The sequence below is a fragment of the Orcinus orca genome, chromosome 2 (genome assembly GCF_937001465.1).
Source record: "Orcinus orca chromosome 2, mOrcOrc1.1, whole genome shotgun sequence".
NCBI lineage: Eukaryota > Metazoa > Chordata > Mammalia > Artiodactyla > Delphinidae > Orcinus > Orcinus orca.
The window spans coordinates 4,559,889-4,586,873 of NC_064560.1; the positions used below are offsets into that span (position 1 = coordinate 4,559,889).

The 26,985-nt window shown below is 39.1% G+C and overlaps 1 protein-coding gene across 2 annotated transcripts in view; it reads right to left on the reverse strand.

Moving 5' to 3' along the window:
* Positions 1 to 26,985, reverse strand: part of MRC1 (mannose receptor C-type 1) — a 98,447-nt gene that overhangs the window by 61,937 nt on the left and 9,525 nt on the right. For both annotated transcript variants that reach the window (XM_049706532.1, XM_012536298.3), the window contains exons 2-6: positions 22,487 to 22,888; positions 18,697 to 18,870; positions 14,599 to 14,763; positions 6,160 to 6,273; positions 2,852 to 2,998 (exon numbers count right to left, since the gene is read on the reverse strand). In XM_049706532.1, coding sequence (XP_049562489.1) covers positions 2,852 to 2,998; positions 6,160 to 6,273; positions 14,599 to 14,763; positions 18,697 to 18,870; positions 22,487 to 22,751 — 865 coding nt within the window. In that variant the 5' untranslated portion in view covers positions 22,752 to 22,888. The remainder of the gene's footprint in view (positions 1 to 2,851; positions 2,999 to 6,159; positions 6,274 to 14,598; positions 14,764 to 18,696; positions 18,871 to 22,486; positions 22,889 to 26,985) is intronic.

Sequence of the window (26,985 nt, forward strand, 5' to 3'; positions counted from 1 at the left end):
GGGCTTCAGAAACTAAACAGATGCACTTTAAAAATATTTCAAAACATGAAAACAACCGATGTAGAGGTGTCCCCTGGGGCAGCCACAAAAAATGGCTTATTCCTGTACAGCAACACTGTCTGACTGAAATATAACGTAATCCACAAACGGGAGCCACGTATGGAATTATTATACATTTGCCAGTTGCCATGTTAAGTACAAGTCTCAAGAGAGACAGGTAACTTCCATTATAATAATACATCATATTTAACCCAATATACCCAAAATATTATCATATCAATATGTAATCAATTAAAAAATAATGAGATCGTTCACTTTTGTTTTTCATGCTATGTCTTGTGAGTCCAGCGTGTATTTTACACTCACAGCAAATCTCTGTTGGAACTAGCCGCATTTCATGTGCTCAGTGGTCACATGTGGTTAGTGGCTACTGAACTGGACAGTGCAGCTCTAGCAACCTAGGGATCATGGACGCACAGGGTGGCATTGCAAAGACAAACAGGGGACGAGGTGGAACCCTTGCCCAAGAAAGTCACCAATAATGTATGCTTCATAATCCTAACTCTGATATGCTTTTCCAAGCTCTGGTTTATTTGAGTTTACAGATAAGATAAAATGATTAATCCAGGAAGTATAGAGAAATTCAAAAACCAATGGGAAGTGAAAGTTAGCAAGTGAAGCAAGTAAGGCATGTAACTGAGCAGGACCCTAGGGGGCCTTCCTGGGACAGACCCCCTCCCCCATATCCTCTGCTGTAGCTCCTCTCTGAAGTACCCAGACAATAGTATCTGAGGGACATTTCCTGAGTTGTTTTACAGATGCTAAAACCACCACCAAATGGAAGAAATTAACTACTTGATGGTCAGGAGCGTGTTGGCACCTAAGGATTGATAACATCAACCCCTGGGACACTGCCATGTTCCCTCATCATCAACCAATCACAGAATTTTGCACAAGCTGATCACATACCCTGCAACCCACCTCCCTCGCCTGGACTTTACAAATGCTTTCCTGAAACCCATAGGGGAGTTCAGTGTTTTGAGTACTAGCTGCCCTGGACTCCTGGCTTGGCACCTGCAATAAACCCTGCAATTTCCTTCACCACAACCCGGTGTCAGTAGATCTGGCTTTACTGCACGCAGACCAGCAGACCCAAGTTTGGTTCCAGGAACAGGCATAGCACAGAAATAAGAATCATGGACTGAGTGCTTGACAATATGAACAAACATTCACAGGAAGAACAAGTGTTAGTATTTCCACTTAATAGACAGGAAACTAAAACTGGGGTGTTAAGGAACAAGGCCAAGTTACAGAATTCTACCTCCTTACCTCAGACGTGATAAAACCACCATTCTCCTCACCCCCTAAGTGGTAATTCCAAACCTTCTGAAGGAGAATTATATGAGCTCTTCCAAGAGGGAAGGATTATATCACTACCACTTCTTGTATGGGAGGAATAGAGGAGACGAAATACAAAAATGACTGAGGTCTCCCTGAGGCGTGCCCGCAGCCATAAGGGTGACCCTGTAAAGGATAATCAAACCCAATAATGGGACCCTCATCTATATCCATTGGGGAGCTCTGCCATATTTGTATCCATCAAAATGGCAAACACACCCACCCTTTGATCTGGCAATTCCACTTCTAGGAATAATCACACACATCAAATGACATATGTATAAAGTTACTCACTGTGGGATTGTTTGTAATAATAAAAACTTGGAAGTAAACTAAAGTTCCATTAATAGGGGACTGGTTAAAAAAATATATGGTCTCTCCCTGCAATGGCTAACGTACAGCCATAAAGATGAGCACAGAAGCTACCTATGTACTGTAGGGAATGATGCCCCAAATTGTTATTAAGTGAAAAAAGTAGAGCAAAGTGTATCATATGCTGCCATTTGTATAAAACAGACAAAAAGAATTACAAACATATTTATTCATATATTCATAGAATAACTAGGTAAGGATATACACCCAGACACAGTTATTCAGAGAGGAACTGCAAATCTGAAGTAAGAACTGGAAGAAATTATTATTATTTATCATGTTGTACCATAGACTTTCTAGCCATGTCGATCATATTTTAAAATAAATGAAATTGCTTTTAAAAGTCAAGGAGCAAAAACAGTGAAGAATGCCACGCTGTCAGATTTCCCAAGAAGAATATATATATACATACATAAATGACCATGAAGTATTAAGTGTCTCTCCAAAAACAGGTGATGGTGAAAAAAATGTATCAATAGTTAGTTTGCTTTTTGTCAATTTGAAGAAAAAAATGCATTCTGGGCTCAGTAGCTTAATTCTTCTATAAAATTATAATAGAGAGCATAATTGCATTTTTTCCCGCTGGTCTAGCCTATATATAAAATTCAGTGACTACTTCTGGGATGTTTTATTCCATTTTGGTGAAGACTTCAGTGTATATGTTAAACTAAATAACACTGGTGCCAGATACGCCATTAAATAGTGAGGACATAATAAAAACATTCCTTTCGGATACTGATTTCCTAGCTTGGATTCCAGTTTTGTCACATGTGCGAGTTTTTTATATCCTCTGAATATCTTTTTCCTCATCTAAAATGTGTGAATAATAATACCTACCTCACAGGGCAGCTGTGAAGATAAACTTTTTATTAATGCTGTGTCAAAGGCTTTGCTCATGCCCAAACACTCCAGCACACTCAGGAAAGGTTAGCAACCACCAAAAAGACATTCTGTAGGAATATCATTAAGTTGATACCATAAATGATCAACAAAACCTGTCATTGCCTACAGTTAGGACTAGACTGTAATTTGATCTTTAAATATAATATTTTATACACTTCAGATCAAATAGATCACTTACCTGAGGGGATAACAAAAGAATTCAAAGTTGTGTTGCCCTTTTTACAAATATAGCCTAGCTTCTGAACACATTGCAGATTTTCCCATTTAGCACTCTTCCCGGGATTTAGTGACACACAGCTTTTTCCTGGTTCCGCTGATGGACTTCCTTTGGGGAAAAGAAAAAATAAAAGTGGGACTATTATAGGAATTACAAGTAAATAGACCCCCCAGAGGCTCGTGCGTTTATCCTTGGCATTTAATGGATCCCCACCCTTTCTGCTACACATTCACAAAGAAATATTTAGTGCCTGCAGAGCAAAAGACATGTTGGGTGTCTATTTGTTTCTCATGGTTGGATCATTCCAATACCTGAAATGTTGATTATATAAGTTTACTTCTTTGAAATAAATTTTTCCCCACAATATCAAACAATAAAGCTAAACCTTAAACCCTGAACAATCTTCACACTGGGTGATTTTACGTATGATGGGGGGTAAATAACAAAAGAATACACGATGTTCCAAATCAGCTATATTCAACATTGTCGATACCTCCCCAGAAACCTAAGTCAAGCTAACGGTGGACCAGCCAGAGAATTTCTGGACATGGGAAAACCTCCTCCAGTTAGAAAGAAGAGGCAGGAAAGAAGGCAATGCGAGGAGAAAGAGAAGCAAAGAGATGCTAGAAGCAGCAATGTGCCACAGTAAACGCTGATAAAGTACTCCCAGAGCTCAGACTCTCTCTCAAGATTTTCAACTCAGCCTACTGAAGAATACTTCCAGCAGCTAACCTCTCATCTCACTGCTTACTGGAAACGGATTAAAGAACGAGGTCAGGTCAACTTTCTTGATGCAATCGATACACGCATAGAGGCCCACATTTCTCATGCTTTTCCACCACTTTAATAAATGATTTTGAAACCAGTGCTCTAAAACCTTGCTCCATCTCACAAGAGAAGACAGGGTGATGAGTCACATTTTGTCAATGTTTCTTCTTTGTGACCTCTGACATCTTTACGACCTGGACCTGGACCACACTTTCCCTTCCCGAAAGATGGGAATCACATCACCTGTTCCATAAAGGCTTTGTCAAAAATTTTTGGAAGTTGCTTGAACAGCACACAAAGAAAAAATTGTAAGTGCTAAGGATAAAGATGTTGTTTAAATGTGTTGATAGTATGACCAAAATTCCAGTATAACTGAACTAACAGATCAGGTACCAGTACTAGAAAGAAACTTTCGGAAACAATAATGTATTTTACAGCTAACGGTTATTATTTAATATATGAGCTGGTAAATCATAGTAATACAGTCATTTATCAATAGAACACAAGACCTACTTTAACAAATCAGCTCTTTGTCTTTCAATGGTTACTATAGTTATATATTTGAATTCACACGTCTATACCTTCTGTGTAAACTATCGTCACTTCAAATGTAGATGTATTTTAATAGGTGCTTTACTTGTTAAGTACTCAGTTGAAGGCTGATTGAACAACTTATACAATAACAACTTCTAATGTTCCACAAGGTTTCTAATTTTCATTTGAAGAAACTCTCCTATTATTTCAGAAGGTGGTTTAATTTGGCGCCTACTTCTCAGGAATTGGTTTAATAAGGAAGGACATTTCTTTTCCTTTCTCATGAATATTCCAATTTTATTCCTCACTTCCACAGAATCTAGACCCCTCAATTTTCTCACTGAACTCTCAGAATGCAAGTGGTTAAATATTACAATAATCATCACTTAAAACTGAGTAATAAATAAAATGATCTGCCTACAATAATTAAGCAGCAAAGAATAAACTCTAATCCCCCAACAAGTGATTATTATTGTCAAATGATCTGACTGAGCCAACCGGCATTCTCCAATAGTGTGACTGAGTCAGTAAGCAGACATATGCAATTCTCACCCATAAGTAGCACCTCTTATATTCCCTTGCAGCAGTGCTTACTTCCCATATTCCAGAGGAAAGCAGAGCTGACGCCTAGTGACAGCCCTGCAAACATCATGCCTTGAAGGAGGACATTGAAAGTCAAATTTCATAGTAAAATCTAATCAGTTTAAACCGACGTATGGGCTCTAAAAATTCCCTCTCATGTTTTAGCATATTCCGAATATTATCTATTTATTTCAAAGTTTTTCTTTTTAATACCATAAGTCGGTAACATGGAAAATGTGGAGAGTTTAATTTTCTAAGCCAAATGCAAAAACCATTCGACGGCTTTAAAAAAAGAAGTTTGACCATATGAAGAAACACCACACTAGTATTTTCCATAGCAGAACTGGTAAATGAAAATGTGACCCGTCCTTTCTCACACCTACGGCAGACATCACTAATCCTTACCTGCACACTTTCCTAATAAATCAAGATTAGTACAGGATGGGGCCTGGGTTGGGAGTGGAGAATCATACTCAGTAGAGTGCCTTAAGCAGCCACTAACAATGGTTGGTATTGGTGAATAAGATGAAGACGTTTTGTCATCATTGGTCCTTTTGTTTTCTCAGAATAATTTCTGTATATGTAAAACATCTTTATCATCTAGTCTCCTTTTATGTTCTGTTACCTCTATGTTACAACAGTACAGAAATAATTAGCTCAGAGTATTTTCTGTCCTCCAAAAAATGGGAAAGCCGTGGAAGGCTTGATCATCCCCTGTGTTTTTCTACAACTAAACTACAAACTGTCAACAAAACTGCTCATGAATGATTATGCTAGTATGGAATATTACAATCTGTGGCTGGTATTATTTTTAATCCAACTCTAGTCGATTAAAAATAGGAGAAAATGGCATCAACGTAGACCTTCAGATCATTACAACGATGACAGAAATACTGCAAATATCTCATGGCTCAAGATAATGAGAAATTCTCTAGCCTAAAACAATTTAAATTTCTTAAATTCATAGTGTGTGTGCAGATATAAATAAATATGTATAAAATCTTTGAATATACTATGTAGCATTATATATTATATATATATCATAAATATAAAATCAAAGTTTTGAATATAATACCTAGCAAATCAAGGGTGCTCTGCGAATATATACTTTAACAAAGTCCTCTATTGACCTGTGTGAGTATCCTTCCAGACAAGTCCTTATCCCAGAAAGCTGGAATAACCTAATGGGGTTAGAGTATTCAAATCTAGTTGGCAGGTTTCAAAGCAAGGTGAGAAATAAACTGTACTTGATGAAATCTCCCAGTTCTTCTCTTTGATATCTACATGTGAGCTGATGAAGGTCTCCATGGTACCTAGCTAAATTAAACGCAGATGAATTCAACCAGCTTAACGCCACCAAGTTAATCAGACGAGCTTAACCCTACCTGGTAACCAGTTCAAGTATCGGAATGGACTGCCCCCACTCCACTGCCATCCACTGTTGAAACTCAGACTGTTCAGTCCAATCCAGAGTCCGGAAGTCAAGGAACTGGTTAACCCTTTAGGACAAAAGCAAAACAAAAACAAAACTGACATTCGGAAAAGATGGTGAAATCAAACTCAGAATTAGGTACTTGAATCAAAATGTACTAGAGAGAAGTAACGAAGATCATGCCGAGCATGTCTCCTTTGATCCTCTCCTCAGCGGGAAGCAAGTACAACCATTACCTCCACGGGCATGTAAAGAAACAGAGGTGAGAACACAGATAAGCCAGCAACGCTCTCGCTAAGTGGCTAAGGATCCTTGCTAAGGATCGTGTGAATGTGCTTCTAATTTGGAGAAGACTCTCTTTGACTATCGTCAAACAAAAACATGTTTACTTCATTTTAGAGTAAAACTAAGATTTCTTTTGTACCGAAGTCACCGTTTTCTGTCATGAAAAAGTTTAATACACACTTCAATCTATTTCACTCTCATAAGTTATTGCCCGACCTCATATTTTAGAACTTACGCTCAGAATTTTACTCGATGACATTTTAAAACATCCATTTTTTTTTCCTCATTAAGATGATGATTAAAAACTAAACACTAAGTGCTTGTGTTACTACGAATAACACTTAGGCAGCTAATAAATCATAATTACAATGTTTCAAAGTCTGTGCTAGGCCTGAGATGCAATAAAAAACAAAACAGAAGCAACATGGACCTCAGTCCGCCCAGGTTAAACAACTCTAATGTGTTATTACCTGTAACTTTTTAAAAACCATGGATTTGCTGTTCTCTCTATATTCTTTTTAGTTGATTTAAAAGAATTAATGGAAAGGAAAACTATCGTTTGTCTTAAATAAAATACCAACCTGAAGTGTCTATAAACATAAAGGGTAATCACAAATGGACCACTCTATATTCACTGTTCTCTAGAGGATATATTCCCCAGTCAAATTTTTCAATGGTGAGAATAACCACTTACTATATTCAGGGCACTGTTTTTGCTCGTTTTCAATCCTCACAAGCTCTAATTAGGTACTGCCATCTCCATTGTACAGATTAGGAATTTGACACCCAAATAGTTTAGATGACATGTGCAGAGTTGAAATTTAAACCTAGGTTCTTTTTGGGATTTAATTCCCCAACCAGGGACCAAATCCACGTCCCTGCATTGGAAGCACAGACTCTTAACCACTGGACCACCAGGGAAGTCCCTAAATCTGGGTTCTTATGACATCAAATCCCAGACCCTTTAGCTCTGATGCAACCAACTAAGCTATCCAAATTCACCGAAATTTTCCCCACTTTTTCATTAGCTGATATATACGCACATTCATGTCACAAATTCAAATGAAAGGGGATTACAGTGACTCGATGCCCCAGAATCCTATCTCACATTTTTTGCTCCCCAATGCCATAAAAGCACAGATCACGTTCTTGGAGAAACGTGACCGGAATGCTGTCAGTTTATTCAGCACCTGGCAGAAAGGCACTGACAAAGGGAGAACCCGCTTGAGGATACTGACTAGGTTGATATTGATTAGGTAGGTTGATGCTTAATGAACTGAACTGAATCCAATACTGGAGTTATTTACTGAAAAGTAAACCCTATTGCGTAATTTCTTTAAAGTAATAAAAATGGGATGAAATTAACTACTAGCATGTAAGAAGTCAGTGAAAATTAATTCAGATCCACTTATCTTTATCAAGTGTGGTAGAAAAAAAAAGTCTGAGTTAGTACAGCTCTTGCCCTTAGGTACTTTATACACTTTGAGAGGTATCTCGTCCAGGGCCTTCATTTTACAGATGAAGAAACTGAGGACAGAGAGGTTAAGAAACTTGTGGAGAGTGAAACAGAGGATGAGTAAATTAGGACTTGCACTCAGGGTTCACTTTGGTGTTTCCAATGAATTCAACCCTTGCTTAAATTAAATTTGCCTGTGAGTTACTATTATTGATATAATACATTTTCCAGATAAGTTTAGATGTTAGAGCACCTTTAAATAAAGAACCATGAACTAAAAAGATATTTCTGATAAATGTCATCCCTCCCCAAACAACAGTCCATGGCAGAACTCACTCTGGTTTACCTGTGAAGACTCAGCATTTGGTTCTCCAAAGTTGGAATTTTACCAAAAAATAAAATACTTATTACGAGCTATGTCAAGGAAATGACATTATCGAAAGGGAAAATCTTAATATTTCTCTAGTCTTAAATCTCTGCAATGAGCATCATCGACTATGACTGCATTCATTACAAAGAAAATACTGATAATGAAGTGATAGAAATTCATTCATAGTAAATCAATTTTATAGTTATTCATCTCATTGATGGTTTCCCTTTAGTTCATTAATTATTTTACATAGTTATTAAAACTCTTTTGAGTACTAAACTATTACTTATGTCTCTTTAGGGTAAATTAAAGAAACCAACAAAAACGGCCATCTCACCTCATTCATGTAAATAGATAACTTATAAGGTGTCAGGAGGAGATGCCTGTCTACTAGTCTGTATCTTAGAAATGTCATTCTGGGATCAGTGTCATGTTGATACTATATTTTATGTTAATAATTATTCTATTAAATACCACTGAACACTGATTTTTTCATAAATTATTTTTCTTATTGAAATATAGTTGACATACAATATTACATTAGTTTCAGGTATACTACATAGCAATCTGACATTGCATACATTATGAAATGGTCACCGCAATAAGTCTAGTAACCATCTGTGCCCATACAAAGTTATTACAATATAATTGACCATATTCCTTATGCTGTGTATTACATCCCCATGACATTGTTATATAACTGGAAGGTTGTACCTCTTAATCCTCTAACTATTTCACCTACTCCCCACCTGCCCTCCCTTATGGCAGCCACCCATTTGTTCTCTGTATCTATGCATCTGTTTTCATTTTGTTTTGTTTTCTAGATTGCATACACAAGTGAGATCAAGAGGTATTCATCTGTCTCTGACTTACTTCACTTAGCATAATACCTTCTAGATTCACCCATGTTGTCACAAATGGCAAAATTTCATTTTTTATGGTTGGGTAATATTCCATTGTATGTATGTATATATACCACATCTTCCTTATCCATTTGTCTATCAATGGACGTTTAACGTTGTATCCATATCTTGGCTATCGTAAATAACGCTGCAGTGAACACTGGAATGCATATGTCTTTTTGAATTCGTGTTTTTGGGTTTTTTTCCAGGTAAATAATCAGAAGTAAAATTGCTGGATCCCATGGTAGTTCTATTTTTAGTTTTTTGAGGCCCCTCCATACGGTTCCCCACAGTGGCTGCACAAGTTCACATCCCCACTGACAGCACATGAGGGTTCTCTTTTCTCCACATCTTTGCCAACACTTGCCTTTTGTTGTCTTTTTGATAATAGCCACTCTAACCTGTGTGAAGTGGTATCTCACAGTGGCTGTGATTTGCATTTCCCTGATGATTAATGATGTTGAGCATCTGCTCATGTGTATGTTTTCTTTGAGAAAACGTCTCTTCAAGTTGTTTTGGTTTTTCTCGGGCTTTGGGGGTCTATTTTTGATGTTGGGTTGTATGAGTTCCTTGTATATGTTGGATATAGCTATTCCCCAAAATCAAATATTCTGGTATGTTTTAAAACTTATAATAAAATACGCATATCTAAGTTTTCAAAACTATGAATTTTTGAACAGAACTGTAGGAAAAAATAAATTAGATTTTGCCTGAGATTGCTTAATTAAATTACTACGTTTGGCATGATGAGAAAAGATGATCACTCTTTAAGGAAATTATCCTTTGAGACTCTCCTTATCTACTCTAGGTACTCCTAGGCTTGTTTTGAAGAATTAAATTAAGTAATACTTCTTAAAACAGGGCCTAATACACAGTATATGCCCAATAAATGTAAGCTATTGCTATTATTAATATTATTATTATTGTTATTACTCCATGTTGAATTCGGGTTGGCAAAAAGTGTGATTTACAAACAGATTTCAAGCTTTGTGTTAAATATATCACTTAAAGCTGATGAGTGTCATACACAATTTTTTCTCTAATGTGTTTTTAATTTTATAAAGAAGATGACCAAATTTTCATTTCTTTTTTTTTTTTTTTTTTTTTTGCGGTACGTGGGCCTCTCACTGTTGCGGCCTCTCCCATTACGGAGCACAGGCTCCGGACACGCAGGCTCAGCGGCCATGGCTCACGGGCCCAGCCGCTCCGCGGCATGTGGGATCCTCCCGGACCAGGGCACGAACCCGCGTCCCCTGCATCGGCAGGTGGACTCTCAACCACTGCACCACCAGGGAAGCCCCCCAATTTTTTTAGTATTATTACACAAAGCATCAATTCCACATGCTAAACTTTTTAATGTTTAATTTTCCTGCATGTATCGTCTGAAACAGTTTATACCTACTTTTGAACTTAGTTGTAATAGAAGACGTATTACTGTCCAATAGTACACTGTATTGTTCTTTTCTATACTGTGGTCCAATTTGTTCTCCACCCAGCACCATACGGAAACTGGCAAAAACAATCAAAGTAACTAGCCAATTTCACTTCCTATATCTTATTTCAGTTCTATAAGTCCTAATCCTATGCATACATAATTATAAATCTGATTCAGGAACTGAGGATTCAATAGGGTGTTCCAACATTTTTGAGGGTAGAAGAGATGATGAAATGACTCTGGGTGGTATAAGAACTGGCCGCTGGGCAGAAGCTGTTAACCCAGCAGATAATGTGAAATCAGATTGCCAGTTTCGAATAAATTTACTGGAGCAAGGAGCTGCTGACACCTAAATTAAAGGTTCTCTTTAGTGCTTTGGGGGCCACCAGATCCTTGCTTATTTTTAAGTGAGACCCAGGCAGAGCGTAATGGAAAGACAGTGCTGAATTCCAATTCAGTTATTTTCAGAATGGGTGGCATTAGGCAAAATTCCTACCTTCTCCCTCCTAATCTGTTATCTATAAAGTGGGGACAATATTACTCATTTACAAGGTTGGTGTCAGCTTTAGAAACAAAGCTCAGTGTCTGACACACAACAGCTGTTTAATAAATAACAGCTAATTTGATCTCAGAGTCATAAAAGAGGCTTATACCTTTTAGAAAAATGAAATTCACTACTCAAAATTCTCACATAAAAGAAATCATATTTTAAAAGCGTAACCATGTGTGGTTTTTAAAAAATGTTAGCGCCCTATTTTCCAGAATGGAGTAGATAGATGACAATCCCTCACTCACCCCAGGATTTTCTAGTCTTCCCCAATATATGCCGAAAAATCCCAAATGTCACGAATATCTTCCCTCTAGAAAGCAAAAGTCTGGTTTATTTTTTAAATTCCCCGTCAGACTATTTTTGTCCCCTAATGCATGGCATTTTTGACTTAAAGAAAAGCAGGAAATATTACAAATCTCATTCGAGAAGTCATTCCTACCCGGATTTCAGTTAAAATTTGCTGACTGAAATTCCGGAGGCTTGGATAAGATTCAAATAAGTATCTGAGGTGAACTCAGCCTCCCAATCTCTTAGGGCTTGTTTGCGCTCCTGGGGACACAGTAATAGCCCTTGCTGATTAGAGAAGCATTTCCTGCAGCCAGAAGGCTGATAGCGGGGCCAGGAATGAGGAAGTGAGTGGCCCAGAGATGCTGTCCTGCTCACAGAGCCTCTTTCCCCTAGCAACTGGGGAAGAGTTCAAAAGTAACCTGTGCTCTGTCCCTTGGCTTCCAGAAAGCCAGAAAACAAGCAAACCTCGGAAGAGTCAAGATAACACAACCCGCAAACAGATTCCTTAAAAAAAAAGCCAAGTGAAACCATTTCAACTCTGAGGTTTCTCTAACCCGTGCAAGCCAGCACAAATCACACCAGGATTGTCTCAACTCATTCTCTCTCTTCCTTAATCACCTACATAAATTTTGTCTTATCTCTGTCTCTGTTTTCCTCTTTTTCTCCTTATTTTTACACATGGTTGCAAATACTGGTCCCTCTGTACTTTGCCCCAATACTGCATACAAAGACCCCAAGGACCAACACAAAACAGAATCACTGAGCAGACAGAGGCGTAATCCCATCTCTGAGCTCACGAATGCCCATAGTGAGGTCGCATTGCTTTTCTATTGTCAATCTCTTTAATGATGGCTGAAAGAAAATGGTGGCTTGCAGCCTATCCTGAAAGCAGAAAATTTTTAAATGTTATATTTGGTACAAGAAAGATTTCATTACAGTGGAGCTAGTACTCATGATTTAGTCCTCAGAAATGGACTAGAAAAGTCTTTCTTACCCAATAATGCTTTGTGTATTTCACAAGGTGGTGCTAAAAAAAATTCGTGTTACATTTTTTTCTGCCCAAAATAGAATGCAATCAACATCTTCAAATTCAATTAAAAAATAATAACTTATAGGAGAAGTGTGTTCCAGTTGGTGGAGAGGATCACCCGCAAAGAGCTGGAGAAAGGGGATCCTAGGTGATGAGACAAGGCTGGGGACAGCTCTGTCCCTTGTAACAGTTCACACACACTCTCCCACTGCAGCACAGCAGCCTCAGGTAATCGCCCCCAAGGTCCCCCAGCTTCACAGAGCCGGGGCCCAGGGGCCCAGGCGGTCAGGCTCCTGAGTCTATGCTCCTTACTCCTGAGCTCTGCTGCCTGCTATCCAGGCAGATGCAATCTGTAGGCTTTGCTGATACAGCAGGTACTGTACCCAGTGCTTTGCCAAGTGGGGTCCCCATCCACTTGCCCTAGAATCACCTGGAAATTTGATAACATGCAGATTCCAGGACCCCACATCATACCTACTGGTCTACAGTCTCAGGGGTTTGCACCCAGGAAGCTTCACTTTAACAAAGTTCCCTGGTGACTGATAAGCAACTTCACACTTAAGAACCACTGTCTTCTCGCCATAAACTGACCACTGGTCCAAACGTGAGGGTGAATTTCTAAATAATGTTTTTTCTTGTGCTGCATCCTCACTTGTCAGTCAGCAAACATCCCTTGAGACTGTCTTCCCGGAAGGTTCTGTGTGAATCTCTTTAGGGGTTGGGAGGACATACATATTCACAAGACATTCCTCACTTTCAGCCATCTGCCTCTCAAATCCATTCTCTACACAGCCTTCAGTTTGCTTATAATTTGTATTTATTTGCTTGTTTTCTTGTCTATGTGTTTTCCCCATTGGACTTTAAGCTCCATGTGGACAGGACATGGCAGGCTTTGGTCACTGCTGTGTCCCCAGGAGCTAGCACAATGCCTCACACAGAGAAATCACCCATCTTGTAGAATGAATGAATGAATAAAAATCGAATGTATTTATAGTCTTGTAGGGGAAGTGGGACATATGTAAGTAACCACTGTAAAAGTGGTAAACAAATAAGAGAAAAGCAGATGGAAATAGAGAAGACTGCATTTCAACTGTATAAAATGTGGGGAATTCCAGGTACAAGAAATGCCATGGGGACAGATGTGGAGGTGAGAAAGTATGAGACATAGACGAGGAACCCAAAAGTTTTCTCTTGTCAAGACTGCGAAATGCACAAAGGGGAACAGCAGTCAGTGGACAGGTGACAGCCCCTGAATGTCAGGCAAAGGTGTGTTGTTAATTATTTGATAGGCGATGAGAAGCCACTAAGAGTTTTTGAACATGGTGGTCACTGGATCCGAGATACTTTCAGCTAGTAAGCAGGGTCAGGGTGAACGGGAGGGAGGGGATTAGAGCAGGGAGTCAAGGATGCTCTATCTCCCACACTCGTTTCTGGTCCTGACCTCTCCGCTCCTCAAGTGTGGATTGCAGAAGCTAAAACAGACCCTCTCATCTCAAGCAAACATTAGCCCTTTTCATCTTCACAACCTCATAAGAACAAATGCTAAAAAAACAAACATTGTAGAAAGAGTATCAGTAAGACCTGAAAACCATTAGAGTCTGGGAATTTGAAAGACAGGAGGCAAAAGGACGTCTCTTCACTTGTCCCTGTTTGTGGTGGCAGCTCTTCAGTTTATCGTGTTAAATTCCCCCACGCTAATGGAAAACCAATGACTTCAAGCTATAGACCTAGAATATTTGACCAGTATAGCAGCCGTGTCTTGTGTCCAAGAACAGCATCGCTAACTGATTGTAGCATCTTCTACTCTGAGCCCAAATAAATCCTCCGAATCGTTCTCAGCACAAGTTCTAGACACTGACACAACTGACAGAAGAAACTGGGCTCATGAGTTGAAACCTATTCGCCATCCCAGGTGTCTGGTTCAGGGCGCACATTTGTCAAACCCTCTGCACCATCTGCTTAGGACTGACTCTATCATGATGTATCGAATTATTCGTGTTGTATGCTTTTAAGTTAAACTATACGGAAATAAAATAATCATGATTTCACAACTCTGTTTTCTTTTCACATCTTTACCTGTCAGGTATGTCTGCTCATGTATCTCTGTGATGCTCAAGAGTTCGGCATCCTGTTGCTGGCAGCTCTTCCTCGCCTGGTGCCAGGTTAAAGCCGATTTGGAATTTATCTGGTAGGAAATGCTGGTCAACGGATCTTTATTCCATAAGCTTTCACTGCCCTCGACTGTAAAAGAAGTCAAAAGGAATTGACTACCTTATGCGTGGAAAGAATTTTCAGTGAACAATACCTTTTAAACAATCTTGGTAGCATTATTGCCTAAAGCATTATCTTTCCCTTATTTTCTTTCTTTTAATCAGTTTTAAAGTGACTATGAGATTTTCTTTACTCCTGAAATGAAGAGGGGGAGTTTTCAAAGATCGACCGCATTCCATCTCCTTCATGTGCCTCCAGAAAGACAGGGACTCACCATCTCTATTTTTCCATTAGGACATTTGAGATCAGATGAGTTGGGAAGTGAGGCAAATACACAGACTAAGAATAGAGATGCCAGCCCAACTTCCTTAATCTAGAAAAACAATAATAAAGGGAGAAGAGAAAATAAATATGTCTTCTCTCAGCAACGGATATTTCACCCGTACATTCTAGTTTGGTCTTTTTAGACCAAAGACACAGGCATTAGAGGGGAAGGTCATAGATTCCACAGACAGACTGACCAGGACCTGCCTCCAGACTCTGTCACTCACTGGTGAGTCACCCTTAGTTAAATTGTTAACCACCTCTGGAGTCTCACGTTCTTATCTCTAGCACGTATTAAACATAGGCAGCTCCTGGCAATAGCTGATTGTTAGCTCTTCTTTACTCAGAGTAAAACACTTTTTAATTCAAAATTTTTTTTTAAATTTTTTAAATTTTTACCTTATTTTTTCCTTTGCTATTTTATGATTCCCAATATACTCTATAAACGTGGCTACAGTCTATGAAAGGCCAATAATATAGATGGATAAATATTACTGATTGCATTTTACACATAAGATGTTTGAGAAATGAGTCAACAGATGAAATATTTTTGTGTGCTTCATGATATAAAAACTTCTCTTTTGTCTTTTTAATAATGTAAAATTCTACTTACAAGTCATGTGAAGTCATAATCCTTTCATTTTTTTATAAGGAAAAGATTACGTAAACTCAAATTTTCTGAGGAGTATTCAACTTGCTAACAAATTGGACAGTTGTCCGTGTGTATAGAGCCTACACCATATATATGCATACAGCCAACATTATACATACACATATAGCCCACACTTTATATATGCATGTAATTGTGATTCTTTGTATCTGAAGTGACCTTTTTCATACACTTACCACACACTATGATATGAAATTTGTGGTTCATGAAACACCAAAGAGGAAGAAAACTATATCAACATTTCATTTGGGCAACAGCATAGACATTTCTAAGACGTTTTAACTATACAATTATTATATATTCACATAAAAAATATATTTGAATTAGTAATGTTAAATTTAAATTACCACAGTCTGAGGTCTTACTAGTTTAATGTGCAAATGGATTCTTCGCCCTGTAAGTGAGATCACTCAGATGAGACTGGTTTGAGGTTTACTTGAAGTCGGAGCTATTTTAAATAAATATTTTTAGAAATTTGGAGGTTTTGCTTGTAGTGTGGTAGAAAGTGTGAGCTATAAAAGAAGGAGGGGATGATTTTCTCATCCAGAAATGAAGGAAAGGGCTACAAAGGACCAAAGAAAGAAATGCAATTTGCTGCTTCTCTTCATTTAAAGAAAGGGTATTTTGCATTTTCAATCAAGGGATTAAGACCTATTTCTCAATGCATGCATAGGTTTGCTGACTCTGTATCTCCCCAAGTGGTTCAAATTCCCACAGTAAACCAGCGCAACTGACTCTGAAAGCTAAAATTGCAAGCTATGGGGAATTGAGAGAAAGGAGTCTTTTCCTTTTCCTGTTCTCCTGATACTTGAAAATAAAGTCTAAATAGAAGGAAAACATTACAATAAACACTACAGAGGGCAGTGAAGAGCATGTACTGGGTGTCACTAGGTCAACAGCCGGGACCTCGTCTTCCTGTATTGAATCTGCTAGTTTAAGGCTAACATCAAATAAAATGTTCTTTTGAAAAAAACACACAAAGCAAAGACAATGAAAGAGTTTGGGAAAATGCAAAGCGCTTCAAGAAAGGCATGGACTGCATAAAATGTGCCTTAAAATTGTAATGCATGTTGAAATCAAAAGTGTTTTAAATTTCCAGTTATTTTACCTTTACAATGAACTAGGCCAAATATATAATTTGCTTTGGAAGACATAAATTGGAACCAATGAGACTAAAAGCTTATTCTAGAGCCTACCCAGTTTATCTCTAAAACACATGTCTAGCCAAGGTGTTGTTTTTTTTTTTATGATTGGTGGCTGGCCATTTGTCCTCCACTTAATGACTCATTAAATCATACGGGCAGCCAGCAACGTCCCTGTCAACACCATGTAAGTGCAGGATGTTACAGCTGGACCCGTGAGATCTGTAGCCCCAAGACACTCCATGATAACGGATTTAGAAAATACCATTCCTACAAAGTCCAGAGGAAGATGTTTCTCAATCACTGAAAAACAAGTCTTGCCTTATCTCATGAGGAAAATGTTCAGTTTTGTTTTCAGACAAAAAGCCTTCTAATATAGAGATCAGACATCAGTCAACCTTTCATGGGAATCAAACCTTTAAAAGTTGTTATAAAACAGAAATGCATTTACCTCACCCAAGAATGGGAGAGCGGTTCCACCATGAACACAGGAAGACTGAGTTTTTGTGAGTATTCACCCAGAACTGAGGGACTGGACCCAGAGGGGAATTACAATAATCCATGGGGCTGAGAAATCAAATTAATTTTTAGTAAGATGTTTAGGGATTAAAAATCAAAAGAGATAAATAAGCACAATTCTTGGAATTCTGTCTTTAACTTGACAAACTAAGATATGTTTGTAAATTGGACTGTTTTTTACAATAACGCTTGGAATACCGCGATGGTATGTGGATGTGTGATCCTGAAAGTTTAGCGGGGTGCGCGGCACTATTGCAACGCAGGTGGTCTCACAATCAGCCCAGACTGTATCTGAGGCTCTGACCCAGCGCCCGCCCCTTGGCAGGACAGCAGGAAACAGGAGCTCTGATCCACAGAGTCTGAAGTAGCAAGTGGTTGGGGGTAAGAAGTTCAGGGGGAAGGAAAGGAAGGCCGATGCTGGCAGCAGGAGGAGGGTGTGGGTGATGGAGAGAGGGAAGCCAAGAACCCTTCCTCCTCTGTCTTCTTCAGCCACATCCCTGCCTTCCAACACGAATGCCCTCGTCCACCCCACCCAAAACCTGCTACCCTGCTTCTTTATAAATTCTAGAGCATGGAAAGGACACCAAGAATTTTTATGGCCCCCTCACTTCAATACGATGCAATGCCACTTATTCTGCATCATTGCAATAAGACTTACATTTTCATTTTAAAACCCCTCCAAGCATAGACGTAACTGACTTCCATTGAAGCTATGTTAAATTAAATAATAGTCTTCTTAAACTTAATTTAAGAAGAGTAGCATTACTATCATTTTCACAGTGAGGAACACTTTTCATTACATTGACACAAAACTCAGGAGCCACTCACATCTCTCTCTCTCTCTCTCTCTGTCCATCAAAACCAAGGCTGTGGCATTGCTTAAATCCTGTTTTTGATCTATAGTTTAATAAAGGTAAATCATTGGGGGGGTTGGAAAATGGGATGCCCACCTGTGGCATTAAGTATATATTGCATCGTATACAGTATAATTTGCCCTGAAGTCTTAGAAGATAACTGACAGGAACGGTGGAATTTGAGGAGAAGTAGTAGTTAGTGAAAATAAAGGGGTCATTTGAGGCAGCCTAGGGCTGAGAGTCAGAAGATCTGTGTTCTTGTCTTTAGCCAATATGGATCACTCCCTCCATTATAAAATGGGACAATGACATCTGTAGAGGGTTGTGGTGGGGTATGATGAGATAGGAAATGAGAAGTCACTTGGAGGAAGAAATGTTCTCGATAAACACAAAGTCTGATCACTAGGTTGCATACTGAACGTGCCAAAATTGTCTTGATGATAAAGTTACTTACATTTCAATGGACAATATCCAAATAGCCTATCCACATCATAATCTGTAGTGGTTCCACACCAGAGCCATCCGTCTGATCGCCCAGCAGTTGTGCAATCCGCATACCACTTGTTTTCAAACTTGAATGGAAATGCACAGGTTGCCCCATTGGCATTGCCCAGGAGTGTGTACATGGCTAGAAGAGACACATTGACTTGTACTTAGAATGGATGTGAATCTCCTGAACGATTACTTTCCAATCACAAGGTTACTGCAAGGATCGGTCTTACGCTTCTGATCACAGCTCTTACACTAACACAGGGAATTCCTTTGTATTTCCCTTCTCTTGTGACTCCTGTCTTTTGCTGGATACGTGTGTCCTCGGGAAAAACTCTAGCACCACTTCTATGCTGCTGTCTTTTGCAATAAGATTCTCCTCTTTGCTCTCTTGAGCCAAAAACAGTCAGCTCTACGGACAACAACTTTGACTTCTGCATTTCCTCCAAACAGGGAAAAGGCCATCCTTCCCCTCGGTTGGAATCAGAGAATTACTGAATCTCTAGATTGAAAAATAACCTTATAGCTGTGTAACCCAAACACACAGTCAAAACTTCAATCCCCTCCAACCACTCCTGTCCAGCCAGACTCCGCTTGAGTCCCTCAACAACGGCTACGAGAAAGGGTAGGAACTTTAGCATAAATCTCCAATTCACATCATGGAAAGAAATCACATAAAACCCTTAGATACTATCTATAATCAGTATTTGTCTTTTTTTAAAAAATGAGTCCAAACAGATCAAAATGTGAAACTCTAGGTTCACCTAGAAAGGAAAGTTGAAACAAATATAGAATTGTGGACTTCCCTGGTGGCGCAGTGGTTAAGAATCCGCCTGCCAATGCAGGAGACATGGGTTCGAGCACTGATCTGGGAAGATCCCACATGCCACGGAACAACTAAGCCCGTGCACCACAACTACTGAGCCTGTGCTCTAGAGCCCGCGAGCCACAACTACTGAAGCCCACGCACCTAGAGCCTGTGCTCCGCAACAAGGGAAGCCACCACAATGAGAAGCCTGTGCACCGCAACAGGCAAGAGCAGCCCCTGCTCGACGCAACTAGAGAAAGCCCGCACGCAGCAATGAAGACCCAACGCGGCCCAAATAAATACATTAATTTCAAAAAAAATAGAGAGAATCGTTATGGATCACAGTTTGGCGTAAGTCAAAAGGAAGCTCATATCTCCATTGACAACCAAACCACTCAAGTAGCTAAATGCTCCAGTATGTTCAGTCTACCTTTGTAGGGATGCCTCTTTGGGTGATAATAATCCTCTATATTGAAATATTCAGTCTCTTGTGACAAGTTTATATTCAGAATTTTTTCTAGGTAGGAATACTCTTCTCCTAATTAAGTTTCATAGATTCTATGACTTTAAAAAGTTCTTTAAAGACATCTTGAAAGTCACTAAGATAATATAACATTTGTAAAACACATAGCACAGCATCTAACATATGTAAAGAGCACAACAAAAAAAAGCTACTTACCTCCTTTCCTTTTCCTTTGCTCGTACTTATTTTGTCCACCTTAAAAGCTAGGTTTATTCTCGGTTCCCTCAAACTGACTCTTTTGCCAATTGCCCAGCTGTTAGTAACTTTAAAATGTGATTCTAGCTTTTGTTGCACTAAGTTACAGGACTAATTTTCCGAATCATAGACTGTATAAAGAACATGCTGGATTTGTAATAATTACACCATTGTTCCTTCATATGAAGAAAGCGTGATAAGACCACCTAGGGCTAGTGGTACTGTTCATTCAGCTAGCCAAGGAATTCTCAGGGCTCAGTTTACAGATGTCAATCAGAAATGGCTTTTTAAGGACTAACTTGATTTATTAAACAAAGCACTGATGAGGCCAACTTGACTAACAAATCACGTCACTGCACTCAATTGACTCTTCCTCTTGAGGGCCACACTTCCAATCCTCAGATCTGTCCAAGTCTACAAAGTCTGAGTCGATCACTCAAAATTAAATCCTTGGCCTCAGACAGTTTTCTTCCCCAAGTGTTCTTTAGAGAGACAAAGACTCTGCATACATCCTCTCTGCACTGTCTTTACTTCTAATGCATATTCCAATGAATCGATTGCAAGATCACTCTGAAGGGCTAGATCTTCTAGCAGGAACATCTTAAGTATTGGGAGAGACTTAGGGAGTATGCAAAGTGTGGTCGATGGACCATCTGCATCCAGCCACACAGTATTGATAAAATAATTCAATAGATCCCTAGGCCCTTCCCCCAATATGCTAATTTAGAATCTAGGTGGGGGGGGGGACCTTGGGATCTGTATTTTTAACAAGCTCTCCAGATGACTATTAAGCATCTTAAAGTTTGAGAACCACTATCCTAAATCCTATGCATATTTTTCTCAAAGCAAACAGAAGACCAGAAAGTAGGGGCAGGGGGTGGAGAGAGGACTACAGAACTTCAGCGATATCTTTTAAAATAAAATGAGAATTCTGATCTCTTAGCACCAAACTTCCTTGTGTTGGATTCCTCAATTAGAACGATTGTCCCACCTGTGGAATTTGACTCAGTCAAGTTTGGTTCACCCTTGTCCTGCCCTATAATTTTCCGACAAGTTTCTCCTGAAATGCTGTGTTACTTAGGTTGCCTCTTAGGTAATTTCTAATCCTACATTATGTTCAGTAAAAGCCTTGGGATAACTTCTTTCTGAGCCCTGCTTCGCACTCTTCTTCAGTCCCTACTCTCTTCTTCTCTTTATACAACATAGAAGGAAAATGGAAAGCTGTCAGATCATCACCTTGCAAAGAGCTGAACTCCGATGATCTGCGTACCTGCCGTAAGCTAAGTTCAACCAACATTTGCAGCCTCAGTAACACAGTAATTTTGCAAACAGCTTAATCTCTTGCCCCAAGAGGCAGGCTCTTTCTCTGACCTTGAGGTCGTTCTAGATCACACTTCACAGAAATCAAGTGTCCAAACCTGGAAAGTGGTTACAACATCATCTGACTCAAGAAGCCTTTGTAAAGGGCTTCAAGTTCTTTTTTGGTGTTTGTTTTATCTTTTTTCTGTGCAGCCACTAGAGAATGAAATTTGGCCAAGATGAAAGAAGACTAGATACTCTGATTTTATTTAACCTTCAAGAGTTGAAGGAACCAACTACATATACAATTATTTCCTGCCCCACGGGTGCTACCACTTTCTCAAACAGCAGACTAAAGACGCTGAAGGTTAGTTTATAAGCTAATTCCTTAGCTTTTCTAATTTGCTGATTATTACATAATGTCTCTAAATACCCATAAGGTAACAAATAAATTAGAAACATTTAGAAACCAAAATTGTCAAGATTTCATTTTACACAGTCTGAATTGGTAAAGAACGTTGTTCCACGGATCATTTGTTCAGAGGTAATGTAAACCAAAGGAAAAGAAACATTTCGTTAAACTCTTATCACGACAATCATACAGTGTAAAATGGAAGACACCGGGTCAAAGATTACAGTGAAAAGTAATTTCTAAAAACGGTAACCCACTGTTAAAAAAAAAATCTTAGCAAAAGTTACAAGAAATGTCTTCTCATTAATCACAAATAGCTAAAGTATCATTTAGGACTTTGTACCACATTTACTCATTCACAGAACACAAAAGAGTTCCAGACACAAAAGTAATCAATTAATACTCTTCTAGTCCAGACTAAACAAGAATATGCTTATTTCCTTGAATTCGTTTCCAACCAAGAGGATGAGAAAGACTTGACAGAAAGGAAAAAAAAAAAAAAATCCCAAGCTTCTTACCTTCATAACCTCTAGAGCATAAATCATCTGTGGTTCCGTAAACTTTCCATCTGCTCCATAAGCCTGATCCCTTGTAAAGCATAATGTTCTTTTCTTGTCTATTGCCATAGTTAAAAAATAAATCTTCTCCCTTGATTCCCAAAAGCGTGTCATTTTTGCACTCCCATCTCTGAAATTCACTCTTGGAGTCACAGGCATACAGAGTGACGGCAACCCAGTCACTTTTTGATGGTACCCCTAAGCATAACTTCAAGGCAACACTCATGATCTGCGATTCAGACACCCATCGGAATTTCTGCGCTTCGCTGTCTGGGTTGCAAACTGCAGTTTGAACTGCACTGGGAGTTAATGCTTCCACGCAGCGCCTGTGATCTTCATTGTATATTAAAAATTGCCTAGTGTCTGTTAAAAAAAGAAAGAAAGAAAGAAAGGATGCTTAAGTGGATACATAGGACAAAGACAATATTTTAGGTCAAAAGTTCTCAATGTTTCCATTTCCCGAAAGACCTGTGATCACAGGAAAAGGGTTGAAATTGACTCAGCCTCGGCCGGCTCTGCTCCCTCCGTGGGTCCCTGAAGCTGGAGAGAGACCGGGTTGAGGGGCCTCTTGGGAGCATGTGACTGGAAATCTTCAAGATGTCCTAGTTCAGACAAGGAACCTTATGAAAAGACTTAAATGCCTTAAATGCACACAACCTGTAGTGGAGTAAACACAAAAGGTAGGTAATGGAGGAAGAAATAATACTCATCTGAGAAAAGCAAATTTGGGGATGAATACAATAATTTATAAAATTAAACACTTGTGTATCCTGGAATTGAATTTTGAAGTCCTACTATCCCTACCCTTTTTGAGATAGATGAAACCTATACCCAGTGATTCTAACTATAACATTAGTAAGGTTTTTCGTATTTAAAAAAACAATTTTGGGCTTCCCTCGTGGCGCAGTGGTTGAGAGTCCGCCTGCCGATGCAGGGGATACGGGTTCGTGCCCCGGTCCGGGAAGATCCCACATGCCGCGGAGCGGCTGGGCCCGTGGGCCATGGCCGCTGGGCCTGCGTGTCCGGAGCCTGTGCTCCGCAACGGGAGGGGCCGCAACAGTGAGGGGCCCGCTTACCACAATAATGTCCAGCAAATTTGTGAGCTAAGTGTCTTCTGGGAAGCCCAGAGGTCTGGGCAACGAGAGAAGTTTTTTTGTTTTCTTTCCCATCCAACAATAGGTAACTTGGACACCTAGTGTCTTTCATTTCATTGGCATATTCAACCTAACCTCTGCATAACAAAAAGATACAAAAATGCATTTGATAGTGTTATAATTTGTGAAGTTTGCAGTAAAGGTTGAATAAATGTAGGTTTTATATCATTTAAGGTAGTATTTATGAGAGTAACTTTATAAATAACAGTTGTTTTATACTTGTAATTTGGGGCTGGTACTTTAAATAAGTATGTATAGATAATTTATGCTTACAGTACATAGCTGCTAGCTGGCAAAACTCAACTTCCTCTTGACAAAAAGAAAAAAAGAATAAAACGATCTGGTAAGCATATTTTTGTCCTTTAAATCAAAATTGGTTTCATGTTTCATCATGTAAAGTTTTTTCTTTTTTGTCTATTTTTTTAATAGACAAATGAAAGGAACTGACTATTTTTGTGGCACAAATATAAATTAAACACTTTTTGTGAAGTTTCACTAAATTCTTTCTACTTAAGAGGTTCTTTCAAAATGAGCTGAGATAGTATCACAGATGTTTGAGTGTCTGGCTGAATGAGCTTGGTATTTTTTTTACACTTGATTTCAACTTCAATTTATTTTTTTTAATTGATTTGATGGAAGGATAAATTGATTTACAATGTTGTGCTACCTTCTGCTGTACAGCAAAGTGACTCCGTTATACATATACATACATTCTTTTTCATATTCTTTTCCATTATGGTTTATCCCAGGATATTGAATATAGTTCCCTGTGCTATCCAGTAGGACCTTGCTGTTTATCCATCCTATATACAATAGTTTGCATCTGCTAATCCCGATTTCAATCAGGTCATCCCAGTGAAATTATCAAAGTAATCACAGTGCCACTAAGAGAGGCCTTTGCTTCCACAAGCCAAATTCTATCTACCGTCTTCAGCACCCCGTGGGGTTGGCTCCACTTACACTCGGAGATCAGTCTTGGACTATCAACTTCAAGGTCATAATGGATCTTTGCCTGAAAAGACTATGTTCTCTGGCTACATCTGCTCTTGTCTACACTTGTTAGAGACCTCTTGCCTCTGTCTTGCCTGGGTTCCTAATTCAGTGCTCCTTCGAACCTCTGCCTAGATTCCTTGGCTGGGTTCCTCATGTCTGCTGGTTTGATTTCTTGGAATCGGGACTCGCTAGAGCCTGAATTCAGAAGATCTGCTTCTGCTGGCATCTTTGGGATTGACGCCTGTCAACAGAACATGCGGTGTCAACCAAGCTCCTCCCATCTAGCTGAAGGCCTTCCCAAGCCTGATCTGTGTGAGGCAAAATGAGTAACTCTGTGCATTGGTAATAAAATTAAAATGTTAATAATATTTTGTTTTGTTCACAGTAAAACCCAGGAAATAAGAAGATAAAATGTTCTTTAGAAACAGTTATAGGATAAATTACCATACACAAATGTAAATGTGCTCATCTAAAAAGGTACTGAACTCTGAAAATGTTACCATAGATATCTGTAGACTCAGCTATATTGCCCTTCACACTTCATTTGTGTTGGCTATTCCACCTGTTATTTTCCTATCTAGACTTACCTTCCACATTTCACAGTTTTTCTCAGTACTATTCCAACAATAAATCTCTCTTCCACCTCCTACTTCAGCCATTTGATTTTACTGTTGAGTGGCCAACACTTAGTAACCGTCTAAATTCAGTCAACCAACGAGTTGATAACCAACCATTTAAGGTAAGGTGCTTGGAAGTCATACTGCATGAATAGTGTTCCTCTTTCAGAATTTTTATACTTAACTGACTCTTATTTCGTGTACTTAATTTTTGTCTGTAGTTCCATCTTAAGCTCACTCTAAATATGATGGTATTTAATGAGCAAACATGCAATATTCTCTTTTTCATTAACGGCACCATCATCCACCTAGATCCATAAGCCAAAAACCTAGGAGTCATCTGGATTTCCAGCTTTCCTTCACTTTCTAGGACAACAGTAGAATCTGTTGGCTCTACCCCAACACATACCATGATGGTTCCTTTTATGTGTCAAATTGGCCAAGACATGGAATGCAAATATTTGGTCAAATACCAGTCTGGATATTGCTGTGAAGGTTGTTTTGGGAGGTTTTTTGCTTTGTGTTCTTGTTCTAGATAAGGTTAACATTTAAAGCAGTAGACTTTTAGTAAAGCAGATTACAGTCCATACTGTAGGTGGGCCTCATCCAATCAGTTGAAGGCCTTCAGAGAAAACAGACTGAGGTCCCCTCCAGAAGAGGAAATTCTATCTCTAGATTGTCTTTGGACCTGAACTGCAGTATCAACTCTTTCTTGAGTTACCAGCCTGCCAGCCTCCACCACTGCACGAGGCAATTCCTTAAAATAAATCTCTCCAAAAAGATATTGACAGATAGATGACAGATCGATAGACAGATAGATAATAGACAGATAGATGACAGATAGATAGATAATAGGTAGATAGATAGATCATGGGTAGAGAGAGACACACACAGAGATACACACACACACACACACACACACACACACACACACTCTCACACACACACCCTACTGGTTCTGTTTCTCTGGAGAAACTTGACTAATACAAATACCCTAATCCATTCTTTTCTCTTCACCTCCACTGCTACACCCCAGACTAAGCCACCATGTTCTTCCTCTGATCTTCCTCACTTTGAAACTGGAATCATCAGAGATAATGCCTGATCTCCCAGTTTCCTGGTTGACATGGGCTTAACATGTCACCTGACTCCAAACTGTAAACCCTACCTAATGTCATGGAATGTTTCTACTTAGCCATATAAAAGAGTCAGATTTCTCTCTGTTTTGCAATCCCTTTAGCAGATTGACGGTGCATATCACAGTTGGCTTGAATAGTTATTCAATAATAAAATTATTTTTTTTCTTCTACTTTCAGGGAGAGGTTTTCTAGGTTGGAAGAGATTTTGCTTTTTACCATATCTCTTCCCACATTTAAACCCTTCAAGAGGACCACTGCACACATGGGAAAAAACCCCTCCAGTCTCCATGTCACAGCTTACTAGATGGGGCTCGATCCAGCCCTGCTGACCCTCTGCTCTCACCTCCTCCCACCCTTGTTCTCACTCACCACCTGCCGGCCACAAAGCCTTTCTGCTCCTCAAGAACTTTAAGCTCATTTTCACTGCAGAGACTTTGTATTTCAAGTTCCCTCTTCTTGAAATACTCATTAAGGTTCCAACTCAAGTGCCAAATCCTTAGTGAGCTAACAATCCAGCTTTTACTCATTTATTCTCTATATACTATTCATAACCATCT